The 20,451-nt window shown below is 58.5% G+C and overlaps 1 protein-coding gene across 1 annotated transcript; it reads left to right on the plus strand.

Annotated features, from left to right (window-relative positions):
* Window positions 1-1,484: 1,484 nt before the first annotated feature.
* On the plus strand, window positions 1,485-16,224 carry BGN (biglycan). The gene is made up of 8 exons (XM_081125006.1): window positions 1,485-1,612; window positions 11,180-11,431; window positions 11,777-11,889; window positions 12,440-12,653; window positions 13,095-13,205; window positions 13,373-13,466; window positions 13,552-13,690; window positions 14,997-16,224. Exons 2-8 carry the CDS (start codon window positions 11,182-11,184, stop codon window positions 15,192-15,194), a joined length of 1,119 nt encoding a protein of 372 aa, XP_080981132.1. The 5' UTR covers window positions 1,485-1,612; window positions 11,180-11,181; the 3' UTR covers window positions 15,195-16,224.
* The last annotated feature ends 4,227 nt before the right edge of the window (window positions 16,225-20,451 follow it).

Below are 20,451 nucleotides of genomic sequence, written 5' to 3' on the forward strand. Positions count from 1 at the left end.
GCCCTGGGGCTGGGCACTGAATAACTGAATGACAGCCGGCCAGATGGGCAGTGCTCTCAAACCTCATCCCTGCTCTCCACCCATTGGAGCCACCTCTCCTTTACCTCCCCTCAGCCTCCACCTGCTGAGCTTTTCCTCTCTCCATACACTTTTCTCTTTTGGTCTCAGTGGAATTCTGTCCTGTCTTGTGTCACCTGCCTTAGTGTCTTCCCTCTCAGCCTCCTAGTCTCCTGTGTAGATCTCGGAATCTCTCCCCACTTCGGCTTCTTACTCCCTCTAAACCCTCATCTGTGTCTCTTGGAAGCTGCTCCTGGGAGAGTCTCCTTCAAGGCAGGGTCAGCCCATGACAGAGGCTGACTCCGGCCTGGCCCTACTGCATGCTGGGTGCATGAACCAGGAGAGGAATGGAACCCCACTGGACAGGGAGGCCTTGGGCTCTATACCCAGGTGGAGCTGGGCTCGCATGGATCCTCAGAAAGTGGCCAAGCTTCCAGGGATTGCATGGCTGTAAGGGCTGATGATAGCCTCTTCCTGGGATGCTTGGCTGGCTGGCCCAGTTAATAAATGGCCAGCACAGAGCTCGAGTCCTAAGGAAGTGCCCACCCACAGAGCGGTTATCACATCCTCCAGGGACCTGCACAGATTGAGCAAAAAGATGACTCGCTAGGTTCCTTCTCTCTGAATCAGCTTTCCCACTCAGCTTCTCTGAGCTCCAGGTCAAGCAAGCTAGGGAGGATCCCCCAAATCTGTGCTGGCCCCCTGCCACACCCAGATGAGTCCCATCTTGAGATCACACAGATAGGACCAGTTCCTCTTTTTTAGGGGGAAAAAGGTTGTAGTGTGTGGGAGTGTGGGTGGGGTGTCCAGAGTTCCCAGGAGCCTAGAGCAAGCCCTTCCAGAAATCCACAACAGCTGCCTCCCTGATTCCAGAGAAGCACTTCCTTGTTCAGGCCTAGGCTGCCACAGGGTCTGGGCCGGCTCAAGACAGAATTCCAGGGCCACTTGCTGGACTAGCAACCAGAGTCTGCTTCCCCCTCATCTCTCTTTCATTTCTGCCCTCTCGCCTTCCTCTGCCCAGCCCAGTGCCAGAAAGCCAGTTCCCACCCCTTTCTGGGCCTCAGTGTTCCCATCCAGGCAGGGGAAAGTTTGACTCTGAGGCTGGGGCTGCCCAGAGATGCCAAGGGTCCTTGTGTGAAAATTTGTGTCCCTTCACTATGTTCCTGGGGGCAGGGAGAGGGGGTGCTGGAAGAGGGTTGTGTGAGCAGGAACCGGGAGTGGGTACAGCTAGCCCAGCCGTCTACAAGAAAATTGCTCCCTTTGAAGCTGCCAGGGGGACCTGGAAGCCTGCCCCCCTCCTTCCCTTCCTCCCTCCCTCTCTCATTCCCTCGCGTCCCCACCAGCCCCCTCCCTCTTTTCCTCCCTCCCCGCCCCCTCCCGGATTGGCCCGCCCGCCCAGCCTTTAGCCTCCCTCCCACCGCCTCTGTCTCCCTCTCTCCACGAACTGCCCAGGAGTGAGCAACTGCTCTGGACAGCCCAACAGACAGACACACGGACTGCAGGACACCCAAGCCTGCCAACTAGCCAGACTGCACCCAGCGCTTCCCCTCCTCAGGTAGGGACCCACTCCAGCCACTCACTGTCCCCGCACCCTACATTGCCTTCAGCTGCCCTGGATGTCTCATCCCTGGTTCTGTTACCCCCTCACCATTCTCAAGAATTCCCAGACTCTGACCTTGCTGCACCCATGCCTCCCTTCTGTGTCACTATCCCTGTCCCTGCTGCCCCCTTACCACCCTCTCCTGCCCCCAGGATGCCTGTGAATTCCCAGGGCACTGCTGCAGGCTCTTGGTCTGTGCCCCTTAGTCGCCACCCTGTGGTACCCTTGGTCCTTGTCCCAGTTCTGTCTCTGCTCCCCTTGCTCTTCCAGGCACCTTCTCCACCCACTTTCCCTCTCCCCTCTGATCTCACTCAGCTCAGCTCAGCTCAGCTCCATGTCTGCTTTGTCTGCCTTTCCCCTTCAGGTTGTTGTCCTTGGCTGCTGCCCCAGAGCATCACCAAGGCATGGCTGGGTGACTGGCACCCAAGGTCCACCAATGGCCCTCTCCCTTCACTGCAAGGCCCTGGGTGCACCCTGTACTCCCACTGGCCTCTCTCTGTTTTCTGCTCTCCTGCTCTGGCAGGCAAGCCTACTTGCTCAGGGTTTTTCACCTGGCCCAGGTGCCCAGTCTTTGGCAGGGGCTCAGAGACTTGGTTCTCCAGGCATGCCCCAGGCACCCTGCCCAGATATCCCTCGCTTACCCACAGGCTAATGCCCTGCCTCTATCTCCTTCTGGGCGAGGTGTGAGTCCATGGAACCTTGGCCTCCAGGCTCTGGGTGGGGCTGCCTGGGTGGCTCAATGCCATCTCCCCAGAACCCTGTGGATTGAGACTCAGAATTGGGGTGGGGCAGAGAGAAACTCAAGCAACTATGCCATGTTACCCTGGGTAGGCCTGGCTTGGGGCCCCATAGGGCTTATGGAGACACTGGGTAAATGTTAGGCCACAGGCTCACTTCCAAGCTGGGACACCACCATCCCGGGAGGGGTGCATTTAGGGATGGGTGAACTTCAAGAGCTCTCTGGCTAGATGCCCTGTCCCCCAAAGGCAGTTCAGCCACTGGTGCATGAGGCGACTTTCAAATGGAGAGAGAGTCCAGGTCTGAAGCAAAGTGTAGCTGGAAGGTTGCCCCTACGGCCCTTTGAGAGGGGAGGAGTGACTCCTGCTGCCTCCCTCCCATCCATTGTACAGAGGGGGGAACTGAGGCTCAGAGAGAGGCAGGAAGCTGCTCACAGATGCACAGCTATTCAAGTGCAGAGCTGAGGTCAGGACCCGGGCTTATGACTGACAAACTCTGGCTATATTGACCCCAAATCACCTAGGGATCATCAAATTCACTTGAGCGTTGATGACAAGAGCCTGTGATCAATAGTACTGTGAGACGACTGTAGTTGGAAGCAGCAAGGCCACTAGTCCCTGTCCTACAAGCTCCCAAGATGGCTGGCATGTAAAGGGGTCTGTCAAGGGCCCCAGGAGAAGAGGAAGGTAGAACAGAGCTCTCTGGGTGTGCCCCTGAGTGCCCTGGAAGGTGGGCAAATGGGAAGACCCTCCCTCACTGCACCATGGGCTGGTTTGGGGCCTGGGCACTGGTTAGTGAGGGCTGCGGAGTGGAGCACAAAGCCCAGGGTCCTCCAGGGCAGGGCAGTGGGTGGTATCAGGTTGGGCAGACCTCACTCAGGCCAGCGAGATTGTTCTTGAACAGTCTTTGGAAGGACCGCTCAGGTTGAGGATGTGGCCAGTCCCATCTGTCCTCAGGAGGCTCCTGCCTCTGGGCCCTCACCCCACCCCCACCCCCACCCCCACCCCCACCCTGGCCTGCCAGCTCACAGCCCTTAGGGCCTGATTGGGACTGAGACAAGCTGGAGACATTCCAGCCTCCCTCAGTGCCAGAAAGGAAGGTTCCCGAGGATCTGTATCCAGGAGTGTGAGTTCATGCAGAGTGAGAATGCATGCACAAGACTGCATACATGCAGGTAAGCACTCCTGGCAACGTGCTACTGCCTGTGCCATCTGCACGCTGGAAGATCTGGTGCTAAGGCAGAGGCACCTTTCTGTGACACTTGTCCATGTCTGGCTACCATGGGCCAGCATGAGGGAGCCTGTGAGGGCAAGACTGTGTGGATGCATTGAAAGGAAAGCACAGAGCTGCCTCCAAACCACAGGGGCCAGGAAGCAGGGAGAGCTCTGATAGCAAGCCAGCTGCCCTGGCCCACCTTCAAGCCCCAAGGACCCAGGTTCCAGTGGGCAAAATCCCACTGCTTTTGTGTTCTGCCTGCCCTGGAGCAGAGACCAGGGTCCCTTTTAGTAGATGGGGAGTCTGAGGCCCAACCCTTTTGCCAATGGGTCTAGTGGCAGTTCTGTGTCAACCCATTTTAGGGGCCCAGAAAGTTGGGGTGTCAACCCTCTGACCTCCATATAGGGTAGCTTCCAAGCATCAGCCCAAATTTCTCCCCGGTCCCACCAGTGGCCCTGACCCCATTGGAAGGGCATGAACAGGGAAGGATAAGGGTAAAGGGGGTCTTTGTCAGACAGGAGTTTCCTTTCTTCAGCAAGATTCTGTGGTCACTCAAGACCACACCGTGTCCCTTCTAGCTCCAGCATCAAATCTCCAGAGGAGGGACTTGTAATGAGCCCGAACTCAAGGGTCTGCAAACAGGGCCTTCCGAGGGGACTTCCATTTCCTCCCACTGACACCTTGGCCTCTGAAGAGCCACCCACTGGGCCACTGGCCGCTGGGCCACTGGTCCTGCAGGTAGCACATCCAGGTCCCTTCACCATCCTTGTTCATACTGGTTGTTAAAGAGGTCTTCCCAGGCCCGCCAAGAGTTCATCCTGCTCCTCCTGATCAGGTACCCCAGAGTAGGAGAGCTTGGTCCCCGCCCCGAGCTGCTCCACCCCATGCTTGTCTACCCTGATGGTGGGAGCAGCACACTAGCCCAAGACTGGCCTCAAATTGAGAGGCTAGGAGGTGACAGTGGCTCTCCAGAGTACCCTGCTGTGAGCTGTGGGGTGGGGGTAAGACCCTGCTCCTTCTGAAGGCCGGCAGACCCTGGTCCTGCCAGTTCTGCCCCCTCCTCTCCCTCCTGTCCTCTTCTGCTCACACACTGGACCACCCACAGAACCCTCTCTGTAAATCCCACCTTAGAGGGAGCCAGTGGGGGGCAAGCAGAGGGAGCTGTGCTGGGAGGATGGGGACAATGTCTGCTCAGTCCTGCCCCATGCCTGAAGGCCACTGAGGGTAACTGGCCAGCCCCATGGCTAGGTCTTTCTTCCACCTTTCATTCAGATCAGCTCCCCACCTTCCAAACAGGCGGTCTTGGGGCAAAGGCCCTTCCCCAACTTGAAGCACACAGTCCGAGGGTCCCAGGGCATCCTTCACCCCTACTGGGACTCTAGGGTCCTGAAAGCCACCCATGCCCTACCCCGATTAGCCTTCTCCCCCTCCCCCATTCTGGGTAGGGGTAACTCCTAAAGTGCCTGTGGAGGATGCCTTCTTGCCCAGAGCCCACCAGCCTCAGCTCTTTCAGATGCTCTTCAGCTCCCACCGCAGCCTGCAGAGCAATACCAGCATCACTAAGGGTCCTGAGCCCAGCAAAGGTGCCAGGACTCAGATTACTCCCATTTGCCCCCTCCTTGTGGTAACACATTTCTCAGGTTTAGGGGGCTGTGGGCTGGGAGAGGTCCCAGACTCCGTGTGACTCTGAACTCACCCCTGCTTCTCTCCCACCAGCTGCCTCTGGGAGGTAGAATGGCCAACGGGGACACAGCAGTCCTAGGCCTGTGTGGCCGCAGGATTGGGGATTGGGAGAATAGAAATCAGGCTTGAAGGAGAGGGGCAGAGGGCAGAGAAAGGCTGGCTTTGGCAGACCTGTCCCTGGAAACAGGAGAAGTCCCAGAGGCAGAAGAGTGTGATTTTGATCCTCTCCGAAGTTTGAGTCCCAGCTCAGCCTTCATTATGGTCCCGTGGGCCTTAGAGGCTGCCCAGCTACAAAGAGGCCTGAAGCATGGGAACCCTGGGAGGGGCTGAAGGTGAACAGGTCCTGGAGCTTCTGGGCTGGCTGCCAAGGGCTGGGTCCCACCCCAGCCAGAGCCCCTGGAAGAGAGCTGAGACTCTGTACAGGGAAGGGGCTGCAGGAAACCCTGGGCCCAGGAAGGGAAGGGGCTATAGGGCCTCCCTCCAGGGTGTCTGGCTGCTCTTCTGCCCTGGAAGCCAGGCCAAGCTCCCTTGCATCAAGGAAAAGAGGCAGGCAGGGCCCCAGGCTCTGGTAGCCAAGCTGAGAGTATCTGCCTGGGGGGTCTGGTGCCTGCTGGGACCTAAAATGCTCAGGGGAACTTCCCTGGCCTGCCAGGATGATGGCTTTTCCAGGTGACTTCCTTGCAGACTGAAGCAGAGCTGGCCTTCTGGATATACTTGGGCCAAAACAGTGCCACCTGACCCATCAATGAAGGGGATAGGCCCCTTAGGCAGTGGGGAGCTATTGATGGTCGCAGCCAGAGAGAGGTGCTATGTTTCCAAAGGATTCATGATGTAAGCAAGGGGGTGCAGGACCCACAGAGCAAGCCTGTGCTTTCCAACAGCCTCACTTCCCTGCCAGGGTGACGGAGCTGCCAAGTAGTCTCCTCCAGGGACCCCAGGGGCTGGTCCAGCCCTACAAAGCCCAGAGAGCGTAGGATCTTGTGGCTTTGGGGCCTGTAGCAAAGTCTGCAATTGTTGGCAGAGGGTGGGGCCAGACACGTGGACTGTAGACAGGCAGACAGACAGACAGCTGAGTCCCAGCTCTACCCTTCATCAAGAAGTAAAAAATGGTGCTTCCTTCTTATGGTCGTTGGGAAATCATTTGAGTTTCCTGCCCCACCCTGGCAGGTGATAGTATCCTCCCTCTTCCTCAAAGATTCTAGAAGGTAGAGAGGAACTCAGGATTTTTCAGTGAGTGGGAGGAAGAGGAAGGGCACACAGCTCAGGTGTGGAAAGACCAGGAAACTCAGGCCCTGTGTCTGCTACCTGACTCCTCGCATGGCAGGAGGCCAGCAGGTTGACCCCCTTACTTTCCAGAGCTTTCCTAGCAGAGTGGGGCAGGCGTGGATGGCTCTCCTTGGTGTTGTGGGGAGGGGAGTCTGGTCCGGCCAGCACCATGTGCCTCACCACCTTCCCACTGCCAACTCTTTGCAACCAATGGACTGGCTTCCTAAAACCTCCGGCACGCGTGTCCAGGTAGAGTCTGTCCCTGAAGACCCAGCTCTGCCCAGTCGTTCCAGCATCACCAGGGCCATAGCAGAAAGGAGCTGCCCTGGCAAGCCACACTTGGGCATCTGCTCCCCTTGTAACATGGAGGGCAGGCAGAGACAAAGGTGGTGGGTTCAGGGTGGCCAGGATGCAGACACAGACAGGGTGGGTCTCAGGTACCAACCCCTCCCCACTCCAGCCACCAACCCTTCGTGCAGTCACCCCCACAGGCACACAAACGTGGGCTTCAACAGACCCATGGGTGGCACATGTTCCCTCTCTCTGGTTGACACCCAAGTGCAGCTAATTCTATCATAGAGCTGCTGGGGGGGGGGGGGGGGCAGGGGGCTGTAGCCTGGGAAGGCAGTAGGGAGCAGCTGAGGGTCATCTTGGGCAGCAACCCTGCCTCTCGCCTTCTGGTTGAAGCTGGATCCAGAGGGTTTGGTGAACGGGGTTGAAGGGGGGAGGAAAGGAGCCCTGAATCGCCTGTCTGTCTCTCACCCCACCCCACCCACACAGTCCCAGGGACCTGGCAAGGCTGAGTGGAAGGTGGCACGCGTGTCAGAATTCAGGTCGGGTGGCTCATTGGGGCCAGACACCTGGGCCTGAGGCCAAGGGACAGCATCCAGCATCTACAACTTGGCAGTTGTGGGTCACACATCTGCCGGTGAGCTCCCAGGGCATGCCAGACCTCAAGTCCTGCTCCCGCCGCCCTTGGCCTGGCCTGAATGCCTGGCACAGCCCCTCCATGTTCTCAGAGGCTGCCAATGTGTCTTGTTTGGCTTTGACCTGGAGCAGTCCTGCTCAGAGGACTGCTCTGACTTTCAGAAGGCCAGACAAGAAGGGCCCTATTGGGTTGGAGGCGCGGGCTCCAGGAAGCCTAGCCTCTTCCCTAGTTCACACCTGTGGGCGCCAGGCCTGAGGCTTCATGGCCATTACCACTTCTTTCCTTTGCTCTGAGGAGGTGGGTCCAGCGAGCTCAGAGCACACTTTGATAGGGTTTGAGGCCCTCCTTGAAGTCCTTGGGGACCTACCTGGGGAGGCTGATGAAGGGCAACTGAGGCCCAAAGGCTCAGGTAGTATGGGGAGGTGGTGTTGGGGGGACTCGCTGTGGGTCTCTCAGTATCTGTCCATGGTAGGCTCCCACTTCCTGGACTTTGGCCTTCCTGCCTCCTACATGTTTGTGTTCCTGAAAGGAGGGGCTCAGTGTGAGGTAGTGGGCAGAAGGCAGGACCATGCTTAAGTGGGGCAGCCTGTCTACCACCCTACAGTCCCCCACCCCAATCATCACCAGCCTCAAATCCTGCCTCCAGGCCCTCTGCACTGCCCACACTGAGCGAGCCAGCCACCCAGAGACCCCCATCACCCTCACACTGTGCTGAGAGGTGCGGCTGACTTCTGAAAGCTCAGGGCCTGACGTTACCTGAGCTGGACTCCAAGTCTCAGGCTGAGTGACTTGGGGAAAATCTGTACCTCTTTCTAAGCCTCAGTTTTCTTTTCCATAAAATGGAGGTAGTAAGTGTGCTAAATGCAGGGAATCCTTCCTCCCTCACATCCCCTGAGGTCCTTTCCTGGCTCCTTCTGGCCCTGTGGGGGTCTCTTGCTGCCCCTTGCAGGCTCAGTGTCCAGCAGGCCCCTCCCCTCTGCATAGTTCTGGCTGAGTCTTATGCCAGTTCCTCGAGGGGAAATGAGGGCTGTGCCGGGAAGCGCGCCCAGCCTCCACCCCACCAGCCTGCCCACTGCCTGGGTCCAGCCAGGAACCAAGAAGAACCAGCCAAACCTTGTCCTCTACCTCTATCACGGGGCCCTGGTATAGGGCCTCCAAGCCCTCAGCCTCTCTTCCCCTCAGAGTGTCTGCGCTGGAGCCAGGCTGGCTGGAAGATGCTGTGATATCAGGCACTGTTGCTCTGAGCTGGCTCAACTACTCTAGGGCCCCCATCGCCCCAGGGCAAGTCCCATGAGACCAATTGGTTGGCCTTCCCAGCACCTGTCAATCCTCTGCCCTGGTGGAGGGGTTAGACACCAAGGCAGATGTTCCCTGCAGAGGTCTCCAGTCCTCTCCAGCTCTAGCAGGCTGTATGGGTCCTGTCTGCACCCACCTCTCCTCACAGTCTCTCTTGGGCCTGGCCAGACCTCCCCACCCCACCCCCACCTATCCAGGTAGACTGTGGATCCCAGAGAATTCCAAGGCTCTTGCTGGGAATTCCAGCCGTGACTCATCCTCCCTATGAGGTAGCAGCTTTGGCAGGGGTGCCAGACAAAGGGGGGAGGGCAGTCTCCTCCCTCCCCCGTCCAGCTCCCTCTCCTGCCTCCATCCTCTCCTTCCCCTTCTTTCCCACTGCTCCTCCTCCTCCCAGTCTTGGGCATCCAGTGGCACCTGGGCAAGGGTCCCGAGCAGTGGCAACAGGCACAAGAGGCCTAAGCCCACGCTGCTCTGTCTTGAGAGTTGCAAACTCAGGAAGGAGGGTCCGGCTGACCAGGTAGGCAAGCCCCCAGCCTCCTCCCTACCCTGTGCCAAGGCCTTCTGGGGGTCCCCTGAGTCCTGCATGGCCAACCTGGGCCTGGCAGAACCTGGCAGAAGCCAGGGAGGCTGGATATTGCCCCAGCGTAGGGAACCCCCATTTCATTGTGTGACCTAGGGTAGTAGGCAGGCAGCTTCTCTGAGCCTGTCTCGGCGGTTCATGCACTCAGGAGGGCTGTCTGGGGTACTCTGAAGCTGCCTCTGCAGCTTAGTCAACTGAACCATGCCCTGGGCTCCTCCTGCCATCCCCTCCAGCAGCTGTGTCCTGGGGGATGGTGGGAACCAGGGCAGGGCATGTGACCTCAGGTGGGAGGGGGCAGGAGGAGTATGGGAGGGGACAGCAAGACAAGGATGGATGAGAATCTGAGGGTCAGAGCTGTGTGCCCAGGCCTGCAGGTGGCCCCAGGCCCTGCCTGGTAACCAGCCCAGCCCCACATCGACTGGCCCTGCCCAGGAAAGCAGCAGGCATAGACAAGCGGCTCTGAAGGTGCTGGCCTAGAGTGGACAGAGCCCTCCACTCCCAGGGTCTCCCTTCCACTTCTGCAGCTAACAGTCAGGCTCAGGGGGCTCACCCAACTCCACTGATTCCCCAAAACAACCCCTCCCCCGGCCAAGTGAGAACCAACCTGGGGTGTGGCCAATTCGGGTCTGCAGGAGACCCTGGCAGTCAGCTGGGCTCCTTGCCCACAGATGCACCCAAGGCAACCTCCAGACCCCGGCCCCGAACCTGTGAGGCAAATGGGAGGGAGGGCACTCTCATTCTTGTTTAACAGATGGGGAAAATGAGGCTGGCACTTTCCCTGGAAATCCTTGCGGGGGGGGGGGGGGGCTGATGGTGGGAGAGGCATGGGCTTTGGCTCTTTCCTGTATAGATCCTTTGGGCAGAGGAGCTCCTGGCTGGGAGGCTGGGAGGCTGTGCATGAGGAAGGAGGCAGGCAGATGTGGGTGCCAGGGGCAGGCTCAGGCAGGGACACTTCCCCCACCCCTACTTCGCTGCCCAGCCTGGGGGCCCTCCAGACAAGCCTGACCCTGCTCACCACCCTGGTGGCAGTCTGCTCCCCCTGGGGGAGCTCTCCAGCGGGCTGGGCCCTGGGCAGAAGGAAGAGTGAGAGCCCCAGGGTTCTGTGGGCCCAGCCAGGGAAGGGCTTGTGGGCTAGGGGAGGAAGCCGAGGCCCGTTGGAGCAGTGGGGAAGTGGATGGAAAGCTGCCGCCCTCCCTGTGATTTTGCTCATGCCTCGGAGAACACTCCTCTCTTCCTCCACCTTGCCTCCAGAGCTACCCCAGGTCCTGGCCCAGAGTGCCCAGCCTGGTGCCTTGGCCTCTTGACTTTCGTAAAAAAGTGTGGGTGTGCTGCAAGGTGGGGGCTCAGGCAGGAAAGGAAGTGCCTCATAATCCCTTAACTCAACCCTTACTGTGCCCACATTGCCTGGAGCTTGTGGGATTGGCCCAGGGCCACAGTGGTATCTTCAAAGCGTGTGGGGGGCAAATGATTGGGTTTCTCTCTCCGTCAGCCTCCTCCACTCATCTCACTGACCCCCCCCCCCAGGCAGCTACTAGCTGACTCAGTGGTGTGTGTGTGGCGGAGTGCTGCAGACTCCCTAGCTGGGAAGACACTGCATTTCCCACTGATGGTCTTGCCTGGGAGCTTCCTGGCTGCCCACACCCCCTCTCTCTGCTGCTTGGCCCCAGTAATGGATGGGGGACATGGGGACACGGTGCCAACACACGCAGAACCCTGATCCCTGGTGTTGGGAGGATGGCAGGGAAAGGGCAGAGAGGATGGGTGTGACTACTGGCTAGGCCCTCCTGACAGACCCCTCCTCACCCTGGCCTCCTAGGCATGCCCAGCATGTGGCCCCTCTGGCTCCTCACATCCCTGTTGGCCCTGAGCCAGGCCCTGCCCTTTGAGCAGAAGGGCTTCTGGGACTTCACCCTGGATGATGGACTGCCCATGCTGAACGATGAAGAGGCTTCAGGTGCCGACACAACCTCAGGCGTCCCGGACCTGGATTCCCTCACGCCCACCTTCAGCGCCATGTGTCCTTTCGGCTGCCACTGCCACCTGCGGGTTGTTCAGTGCTCAGATCTGGGTCAGTCTGGGGGCCGTGGTCGGAGGGGTATATAGAGGCACAGCCTGAGTGCCCTTATCAAGGGGACACAAGTCTGTCCTGTGGTATGGTCAGGGAAGGTTGGGAGCATAGATGGCGTACCCTGAGCAGGCTTGGGGATCCTGATTTCCTTGTGGGAGGGTGTCCAGTTGTATGGTTGCAAGTGAACGGGGAGTGAGAAGAGCTTCTGCCTGCCGGTTCTGGAGCTTCTGCCTGTCTGTGGCAGAGTCCCTGGGTGTCTGTCAGTGTGTGTGAGTGTCCCCCTGCTCTGAGCCTCTCTGGGGTGTGGCCCGGTCTCACATTGGTGACATCAGTGCTGGCCCCCAGGTCTGAAGGTTGTACCCAAGGAGATCTCGCCTGACACCACTCTGCTAGACCTGCAGAACAATCACATCACCGAGCTCCGCAAGGATGACTTCCAAGGCCTCCAGCACCTCTACGTAAGCCCACCTAGCCCTTTGGAGGGGCCAGGAGTAGGTGGGCGGTCAGCAGCTGGGGGGTTGGGTCCAGATGGGTGTGTGCACGTACTTGTGGAGTCCAAGAGGGACTGGGCATCTGTGGAGTCCTGAAAGAAGTCTGGAGGTGGGCATGGAGGGTGTGTCCAAGGTCAGGGTCACATGTGTGTGGGTCAGCAACCATGAATACAGGACAGGATCACTCAGCTTAATTTCCTTTTCAGCCGGAAACTCTTTTCATTTTATTGGTCTTCCCAAGAACATATTTCATTGTAGCCAGGATGCAAGTGGGGAAACTGAGGCTCAGAGAAGCACTGGGCTGCGCTAGGCAGTAGTCGCATCGCCAGGCCTGAGTGCTGGCTCCCAGCTCTGCACTCTGCCCACGAGCAGATGGATCTCCTTGAGGTGCAGCTGGGACTCAGACACCTGTGAAGTCCCAATAATCTCCAGCTCAGGTGGCAGTGGAGAGAGAGAGGAGAGGGCAGGGTGGGTGGGGGAGCTGGAGCCTTTACCTGCAACTTCCACCCCGCCTCAGGCTCTGGTCCTGGTGAACAATAAGATCTCTAAGATACATGAGAAGGCCTTCAGCCCCCTGCGGAAGCTGCAGAAGCTGTACATCTCCAAGAACCACCTGGTGGAAATCCCTCCCAACCTGCCTAGCTCCCTGGTGGAGCTCCGCATCCATGACAACCACATCCGCAAGGTGCCCAAGGGGGTATTCAGCGGGCTGCGCAACATGAACTGCATTGGTGAGTGTGGCTCTGGCCAGGGACAGTCCCCACCCTAGTGGCTGGCAGGAAGGGTCAGGGAGCGGGACCTCTTCCAGCCAGAATGGGTCTCACAGAACATTCTGAAGCCTTGTCTAGGGGCATGCCCCAGAGCGACAAAAGCAAGGTGAAGAGAAACCAGAGGACTGTAGAGAAGGGGTAGGGAAAGGGCCAATGCCACCAGACAGCCAGCTGGGTCCTGCCATGGGCTCTCCCTTTCCTCCTGCAAGGACCAGTGCCCTTGGGGGCCAGTGGTCTTGAACAGCTAGGAGTTCAAATTAGTGGCTGCTTTCAGGGGGAGATGGGTGAGCAGGCAATTAGCAGGGTCCATCAGGCCAGCCCAAGCCAGGAAGCCAACAGGTCCCAGGGTATACGGGCAACAGCTCTGCTCTGGCTCTGGGGCTGAAGGGGCCTCTCTCCTAGAGATGGGCGGGAATCCCCTGGAAAACAGTGGCTTTGAACCTGGAGCCTTCGATGGCCTGAAGCTCAACTACCTGCGAATCTCTGAGGCCAAGCTCACTGGCATCCCCAAAGGTAGGAAATCAGCCCTTTCTTCCCACATTGGGCAGAGCTGGAGGTCTAGAGCTTTCTAAAGCCACCTGGTCTCCTTAGAGAGAGCTTTAGCAGGCCTCCCCAGCCCCCATACACAGCACCAGCCCACACACTCCTGCATTCATCTCAAAGCACCCCCCTTCCCGCAGACCTCCCTGAGACGCTGAACGAACTCCATCTGGACCACAACAAAATCCAGGCTATCGAGCTAGAGGATCTGCTCCGCTATTCCAAATTGTACAGGTGGGCTGGGGGCTGAGGTGGGTGACCCACCCCTCAGTCTTCTTCTCTTCTGGCCACTCAGTACATCTCATTCATCCCTTTGAAGGCTGGGCCTGGGCCACAACCAGATCCGCATGATTGAGAATGGAAGCCTCAGTTTTCTGCCCACCCTGAGGGAGCTACACTTGGACAATAACAAGCTGCCCAAGGTGCCCGCTGGCCTTCCAGATCTCAAGCTACTCCAGGTGAGAGCTGGGGGGCTGGGGGGGGGGGGCAACCTTCCCTTATCAAATTCTCTAAGACTAGGGGAGGGAGCAGCCCATGTCCCCAGGGCAATTCCTTGGCCTTATGCCCCTCCTGGTGCCGGCCCCAAGTAGAGAGTGGAACAGGAACTCATTGTGCAAGTGGCAGCTGCATGGTCTGGCCACTTTCTCCTGCTCTCTCCGCCTCCTCCTCCTCATCTGCATAAAAGCGCTCACGAGGACCCCTCCCTCAGGGCCAATGGTCTGTGCTGAGGAAGAGGAGGAGGAGAGCAGGACAGCAAGGAGGGTGGGGCAGGGGTGGAGAGAGGTTGGGAGGGATAAGCGGGAGGTGACCTGGTAGATACTGGAGCTGAAGGTCTCCCAAGAGGGCAGGGCCTAGGAGATCGGGAAACAGCGAGGGCATGGGACATGCAAATATGTGCCAAGACAGGGACAGCTCAAGGCAAGAAGTGGGCTGATGGGGCGCAGGGCCTTGCCTGGAGTTCTCTCAAGGGCCCCTTCCCTGGCTCGGTTTCCAGTCACACGGGTGAACTTGGTCTTGCCCAGCCCAGCTCTGGCCCCTCAGTCTCTTCCTCAGCCCCATTCACACCTTCCGGAAGGCTCGCCATTCCCACGGGCTGCCCAGCCAGAGCTGAGTCAGACGGAGCCCGGCGTGCGGGGCAGCCCAGCTGCTACAGCGGCGCAGGCAGTGCTGGGCTGAGCGCGCCCTCTAGCGGCCTGTTTCCTCTCCGCCTCTAGAGGGCGCTGTTGCAGATGAGCGCCTCCCCCATCCTTGGACTTCTTACCCACCCTCCCTCCTGTCTGCTCTGCCCTTTCCCTAGACAGGGACTTCAGGGAGTTGGGGGAGGCTGATAGAGGGCAAGTGTCCCTGAGGACTGGGAGGAAAAGGAAATCACCCTGAAGTTTCTTTCTCCTCTCATGCCCCCTGGGTCTCTGGAGTTGAGAGGTTGAGTGGAAGGGTGGGGAGGGCATTCGGGGAACCCAGAGGGAAGGCCAGGGGCCCTCTGTGAGCCCAAGATGTCATCTTTCCTGCACGGACACCCCCACCTCATCACCTGTCCCCCATGTGCCCTTCACCTCCCACCCACCACACACCCACCTGAGCCCGTCATCCCAGCCCCTGGTCACACACCTGCCTGACCACCATACTCCAGCCTTGGTTTGTTCCTCCTGGTGTATGCAATGCAACAAAGTGATTCCCCGGGTGGCCACCAAGCCAGACTGGGGAAAAGTGGTTGGGGAGCCTGGGCCACTGGCACTGAAGCTAGGCCATGCCCCTCTGTCCCAGGTGGTCTACCTGCACACCAACAACATCACCAAGGTGGGCGTCAACGACTTCTGCCCCGTGGGCTTCGGGGTCAAGCGAGCCTACTACAACGGCATCAGCCTCTTCAACAACCCTGTCCCCTACTGGGAGGTGCAACCAGCCACCTTCCGCTGTGTCACCGACCGCCTGGCCATCCAGTTTGGCAACTACAAAAAGTAGAGACAGCAGCAGCAGCCTTGTGGTGGCCTGGGCCAGGTCTCTGGGGAGTACAGCAAATGTCCTGAATGGGGAAGCAGAGCAAGGGAGCAAAACCAGTGCCCAGCTGCACCCAACCCAGCCCCACCTGATCCCCAACCCCCACTCACTGCCCCTGACACCTTCCCCCTGGCTCCCAAGCATGCAGGTGGGACAGAAGGCCCAAACCCTATTGCATGTGCCCTTGGCTTCAGAACTTCCTCTCCCCCCACCCATCATAGCCATTCAGAGGTGCCCCCACCAAATTTTCTTCCATTTCACCCTGAAACAAAATTGTCTGAAGCTCCAGTCCAGGAAAACCAGTCCCTGGGTCTGGGGACAGGACGGGGACCAGCAGGGATGGAGACAGTAAACCCCTTTGAGCCCACTGCACCTGCCAGGTACGCATTCCTCCTTCACATGAATTTGCAGCTTCCAACCCTCATTGGCCTGGTCTGCTACCCTTGGCCTCAAATGGTCCCCCACCTTTATGTAAGTCTATGGCCCATCCATGCTAGCCTCCTTGCTCTACTGGCTCCTAGACCAGCCCTCTCCCTCTCTGTCTCTCTTGTTCCCCCTCTCCTCTCTTACGTCCTTGGGCTGGATCTGGTGTCTGTCACAATAGGCCTCTGCCCAGCCCCTACCTAGGCAAGCCTGCTGGTGGGGTACAGCTGCCCCCTACACCCGCCTGCCCTGCCCAGATCTTTCCCCCAAGCCTAGATGGTCCTAGAGGAGGCAGGTGGAGGTGCTGTACCCCACACATGTCCTAGTCAAGAGGGGATGCACTGGGTTCAGTCAGACCCTAGAAGTCAGGCCCCCGGGAGGGCCCAGCATCCCACTGGCATCCCAAGCACACTTTTCATTGTCCCCCTTCCCCCAGCACGGCTAGGTCTCCTTCGCCCCACCTTGCTTCCCACCCTTGGTGTGGGGTTTCGAGCAATCACACCCAGTTTGAGGAGGAGCTGCTTCTGAGATTGGTTGCTGTCCTTCAATTAAAGAAACACTGTGCAATATGGCTCTGTGTGTCACTGTTCTTGGGGTGGCACTGGGGACGGAGCAGAAAGGGGAGCCATGAGGGAACGCCTCTGGGCAGTTCCCAGGCTCTGCGTCTCTGTGTCCCCTCCAAGCTTGGGGCTTCCTCTTTGCTGCTTTTCCTGGCCCTTAGGCAAAGGTCTTGGGCATCCCCAGGTATGGGGCTGTACAAGGAGGCCTTGGTGACCAGGTGGAAGGCCTCGGCCTGGCCCCTTCCCCTTCCTTCTAGGCATTTTCGTTGCCCTAGCTGTCCTTAGACTTGGCTCCTGAAGTAGATCCACTGAGGTAGCATCTGCCCTCTCAGGGTGGAGCGTTTGCCAAGCACTTGCAGGCTGCAAAGCACCAGGCTTGATCCCCCTTCCAGGGAGCCAGGAAATCCTAGGGGACCCCCTGACTGCCCTTCTTGATGGATTCCTGTGTCAACCCCAGGGGCTGCACTCCCGGGCAGGGCAGTGTGCTATGTGCTGTGTGCCCACCTGTGCTGGCCTGGCCCAAGGTTCCCAGCACAACCTCCACCCTGCAGGGTACACTGTGCCAGCAAAGTCAAGCCCAGGTTACACTATGCTGGCAACAGCTCCCAAGAAGAACCAGAGCACAGCCTGGAAATCCTGCTCACTGGGTACACAGGTCTGCCCCGGAAAAGGCAGCATAAGGGGAGAGTCCTCAGAGCAATGCCCCCTCCGATGGTGTGCCCAGAAGGCTGAGGTGGCAGTGGGCTAGAACCTGGTTGCTCTTTCTTCATCCCACATGAGGGGCCTTTGTCTCCAGTGGTGGGAACCGGGACTTCTCAGAGTAGCCACAGGCCACTCACAAAAACAGAGCAGGCAGGGCCCACTGGGAGTGGCAGCCCAGGAGAGGAGCCTGGAGGCACAGCACACTGCCTCCAAGCACACAGCCACCTGCCCTTCCACCTGGCCTGGCACCAAGACCCCTGGTGTTCCCAGGTTTCTCCTTTTGGGGATGGGAGGCACTGCTCACAGTGGTGGCCCAGCGATAGAATGTCACCGTTGGCATCATAGCACTATTCTGGGCCATGTGCTCCACAGCCCAGCAATCTCTGCTGAGCTGGGCAGGCTCAGGGCAAGGGCACTGGCCAGGGGCCAGGAGTCAGGGCCTCGGTCAAGTCCCCTCACTGGCTGGGAGGAGGGGCAGTCAGCACCAGGGCCTGGTGGAGCTGGAAACCTGGAGCCCTCAGGCCCTTTCTCTGTGGGCTGGTCTTGGGCACCTGACCTGTAGTGCGGGTCCAGCACAGCCCCTCCCCCCTGTGGGTCTCTGTCTTCTCTCCCTCCCTCTCTCCTTCCCTCCTAGCCTTCCTGCCATTCCTTTCCTCTCTGCCTTCCTCTCACTAGGGACTGAGGTGTCACAAGCTAGTGAGACAAGAGTAATAACACTGTTATGTGCAGAAGAGACCCTGTGGCTGGACCCCAGGGAGAAGGTCCTATAGGCCTGGTGAGTCACCCCTCACAGTAGGGAACAGTGCCCTGTGAGTGAGACCCACACTTTGCCCAGACCAGAGGCTGTGAGGCACCCAGGGGAATGCTTGGGCCCCATGGCAGGAGCCTAGGGAGGTGAACAAGGCACACCCTGAAAGGGCTTGTGGGGCCTAGTTGGAGGAGAGGGCTCCATACCCAGAGCAGTTGGTCAAAGATTAATATCTTAGCCTCACTTTGATATCAAGTGTGTTGCAAACTATTAGATGATGAATAATAATAGGAAGAAGAAGGGGAATGTGAATACGAAAGTTGAAACTGCTTGGGCTTAACAAAAACCCATGGCAACATCAAGGTTACCCCTGCCAGCCAACAGTTCCCATATTCAGTTTCATGTACACTTCATGACATGCAGGGCATCCTCCCAGCGGAGCTCAGGGCCCAGCTTTGGTCACAGGAATCCTCAGGGTGGCAAAGCTTCGGAGGGCTGGGCTAGGCAGGCTGAGCTGTAGGTGGGTGGGTGGGCTTAGGGAGGCCCAGTTAGAAAGTGAGGGAAAGGTGGGGGAGGGGCCGGGTTCCAGTTCTATCTTGGATTGAGTAGGAGACCCTGGACTTGGTGACAGATTGTTCCTGGGGTGAGAGGAAGGGAGTGGCAGAGTAAGAGTGTGGTGCCTCTATGGTCTGAGGCCCCTGGAGGAATGCCACCTGAGGGCTGGGAACACCCCAGGAGTTGTGGGTGTGCAGGTGCAGCTCAAAGGTGGGGTCTGAGCCAGAAGGCTCGCTGGGGCCGGCACACATGTGCATGCACATGCACATGCACACACAAGGCGATAAAAGTCATGGGAACAGCTCCCTTGGGGAGGGCAACCCCGTGAAAGGAGAGGCCGCCAAGGAGCAGACTCTGAATGACAGGGCTGGGGTGGGGGACATTTCCGAGTACTTATAACTGGTCAGGTGCCTTCTGGATGTGGCAGGACCCAGCTGGAGACTAAGCTGAATCCACTGCTTAGGTTTAGACGAGTCAGGGCTTGTCGGAGGGGCAGCCAGCCAGGTGTCTGCAGGCCATGGCCAGGGATGGGGGCAGGGGACCTCAGAGGGACAACCCCTCCTTAAAGAACCTGACGGGCCAGTGGAGGGTCTACTCTGAGAACTTGGGGGGCAGTGTTCATCCTCCCCTAGTCCCCCTGTGGTCTCTAGGTCCACCCCCAGTGGGCTCCGAGCTCCAGTCTCCAGCTCCACTCTGGACACATGAGGCAGGGCACCATCTCCAGGGGTGGCACAGAGCCACTGAAGGGCCCCAGTGCCCACTGCACATGGGCTGCCAGAACAGGGCAGGAGTACCCGGAGGCTGGAACTGATCTGGCAAGAGTGATTTGTGCTCAAAGGAACACCTCCCCATAGCCAGCCCAAGCTGTTGGGAAACGCAACCTTAGCTTTCCAGAACCTCTGCAGTGGAATCTATTGAGGCCCAGCTTCTGGGAGGCCTACAGGGAGGTGTGCCGCGGGCCAAGCCAGGCCCAGGCTGGTCTGAGTTTCTTGGGGTGGCTATAACAGAGGGCCACAAACTGGTGGCTTTGAATAGAGATTGACTCTTTCATGGTTCTGGAGGCCACAAGTCCAAAATGAAGATGTCAGCAGGGCCATGCACCCTCTGAAAGCTCCACAGGAGGTCCTTCCTGCCCCTCTCAGCTTCTGGTGACTCCAGGCATCCCTTGACTTGTGGCTGTATCACTTCAGTTTTCGCCTCCATCTTCACATGACCTCCTGCTCTATGTGTGTGTGTCAAATTTCCTTTTGCCTCCCTCTTAGAAAGATACCTGTCACTGCATTTAGGTCCTGCCCAGATAATTCAGGATGATCTCCCCATCTCAAGATCCTTAAGTTAATCACATCTGCAAAGTCTTTATTTCCAAATAGTCTCAATCCTATTCCAGGGGTCAGGACTTGCACATTTCTCTGGGGCATTTCAACCTGCCCCGGGCTGCAGGTGAACGCTGATGGCCCCCAAGGTCTTGGGGAGGGGAGGTCTGTGATCTTAGCCAGAGAAAGAGTGGGTACAAAAAGAAGAGACGAGTCCCGGGCCCAGCCAAAGTTTCTCCCACTTCAAGGATGGGCTGAGGAATTGTCCCTAGAGGAGGCTGGGACAGTCACACCAAAAGTGGCAAGAGGGAAACCAAGCAAGGGAGGAGGGGTGGCAGCTGTAGGCCCACAGAGAGGAGAGGCCTGGTGCTAGGCGGTGGCCTGAGGACCTGGGAAAGAAAGCATTCAGGGAGTCATAGACGAGAGTGAGGGCTGAAGAGGGCTGGAAGAAGGAGATGAGGAAGGGGTGATGAGCCAGTAGGAAAAGGGAGACTGGGCTCCTTTTGCAGAGTGTGTGAGGGGCACAGACTGAGAGCAGGCTTCTCATTCTTGGATTTGTGCCAGAGGAGGGCAGGGGGCGACAGTGGACAGGCAACTGTTGAAATGTAGGAGTGAGGGGCAGAAGAGGGCAAGGACACAGTGGGGACTGGGAATGGGACAGGAGGAAAGGGATAGGGAAGGGTACAGGGAAATAAGGAGGTCTGGACCACTAAGCCAAACACCTTCCCCTGCCACACCCCCAGCCCCAGCTATAGATCTCCTTGCGGCTGCCCCCTAAGCATTTGCAGTGCAGAAGACAGGGTTGGGTCTAAGGAAGAACTTTCTAAAGAAGTTCTCCCCACCCACCTCTGTACAGATGGAGAATCCAAGAGGGGCTGGCCAATGAACAGGGCTCCCTCACTTCCAAACCTGGGAACCAA

Source organism: Miniopterus schreibersii (genome assembly GCF_964146895.1).
Source record: "Miniopterus schreibersii genome assembly, chromosome: X".
NCBI lineage: Eukaryota > Metazoa > Chordata > Mammalia > Chiroptera > Miniopteridae > Miniopterus > Miniopterus schreibersii.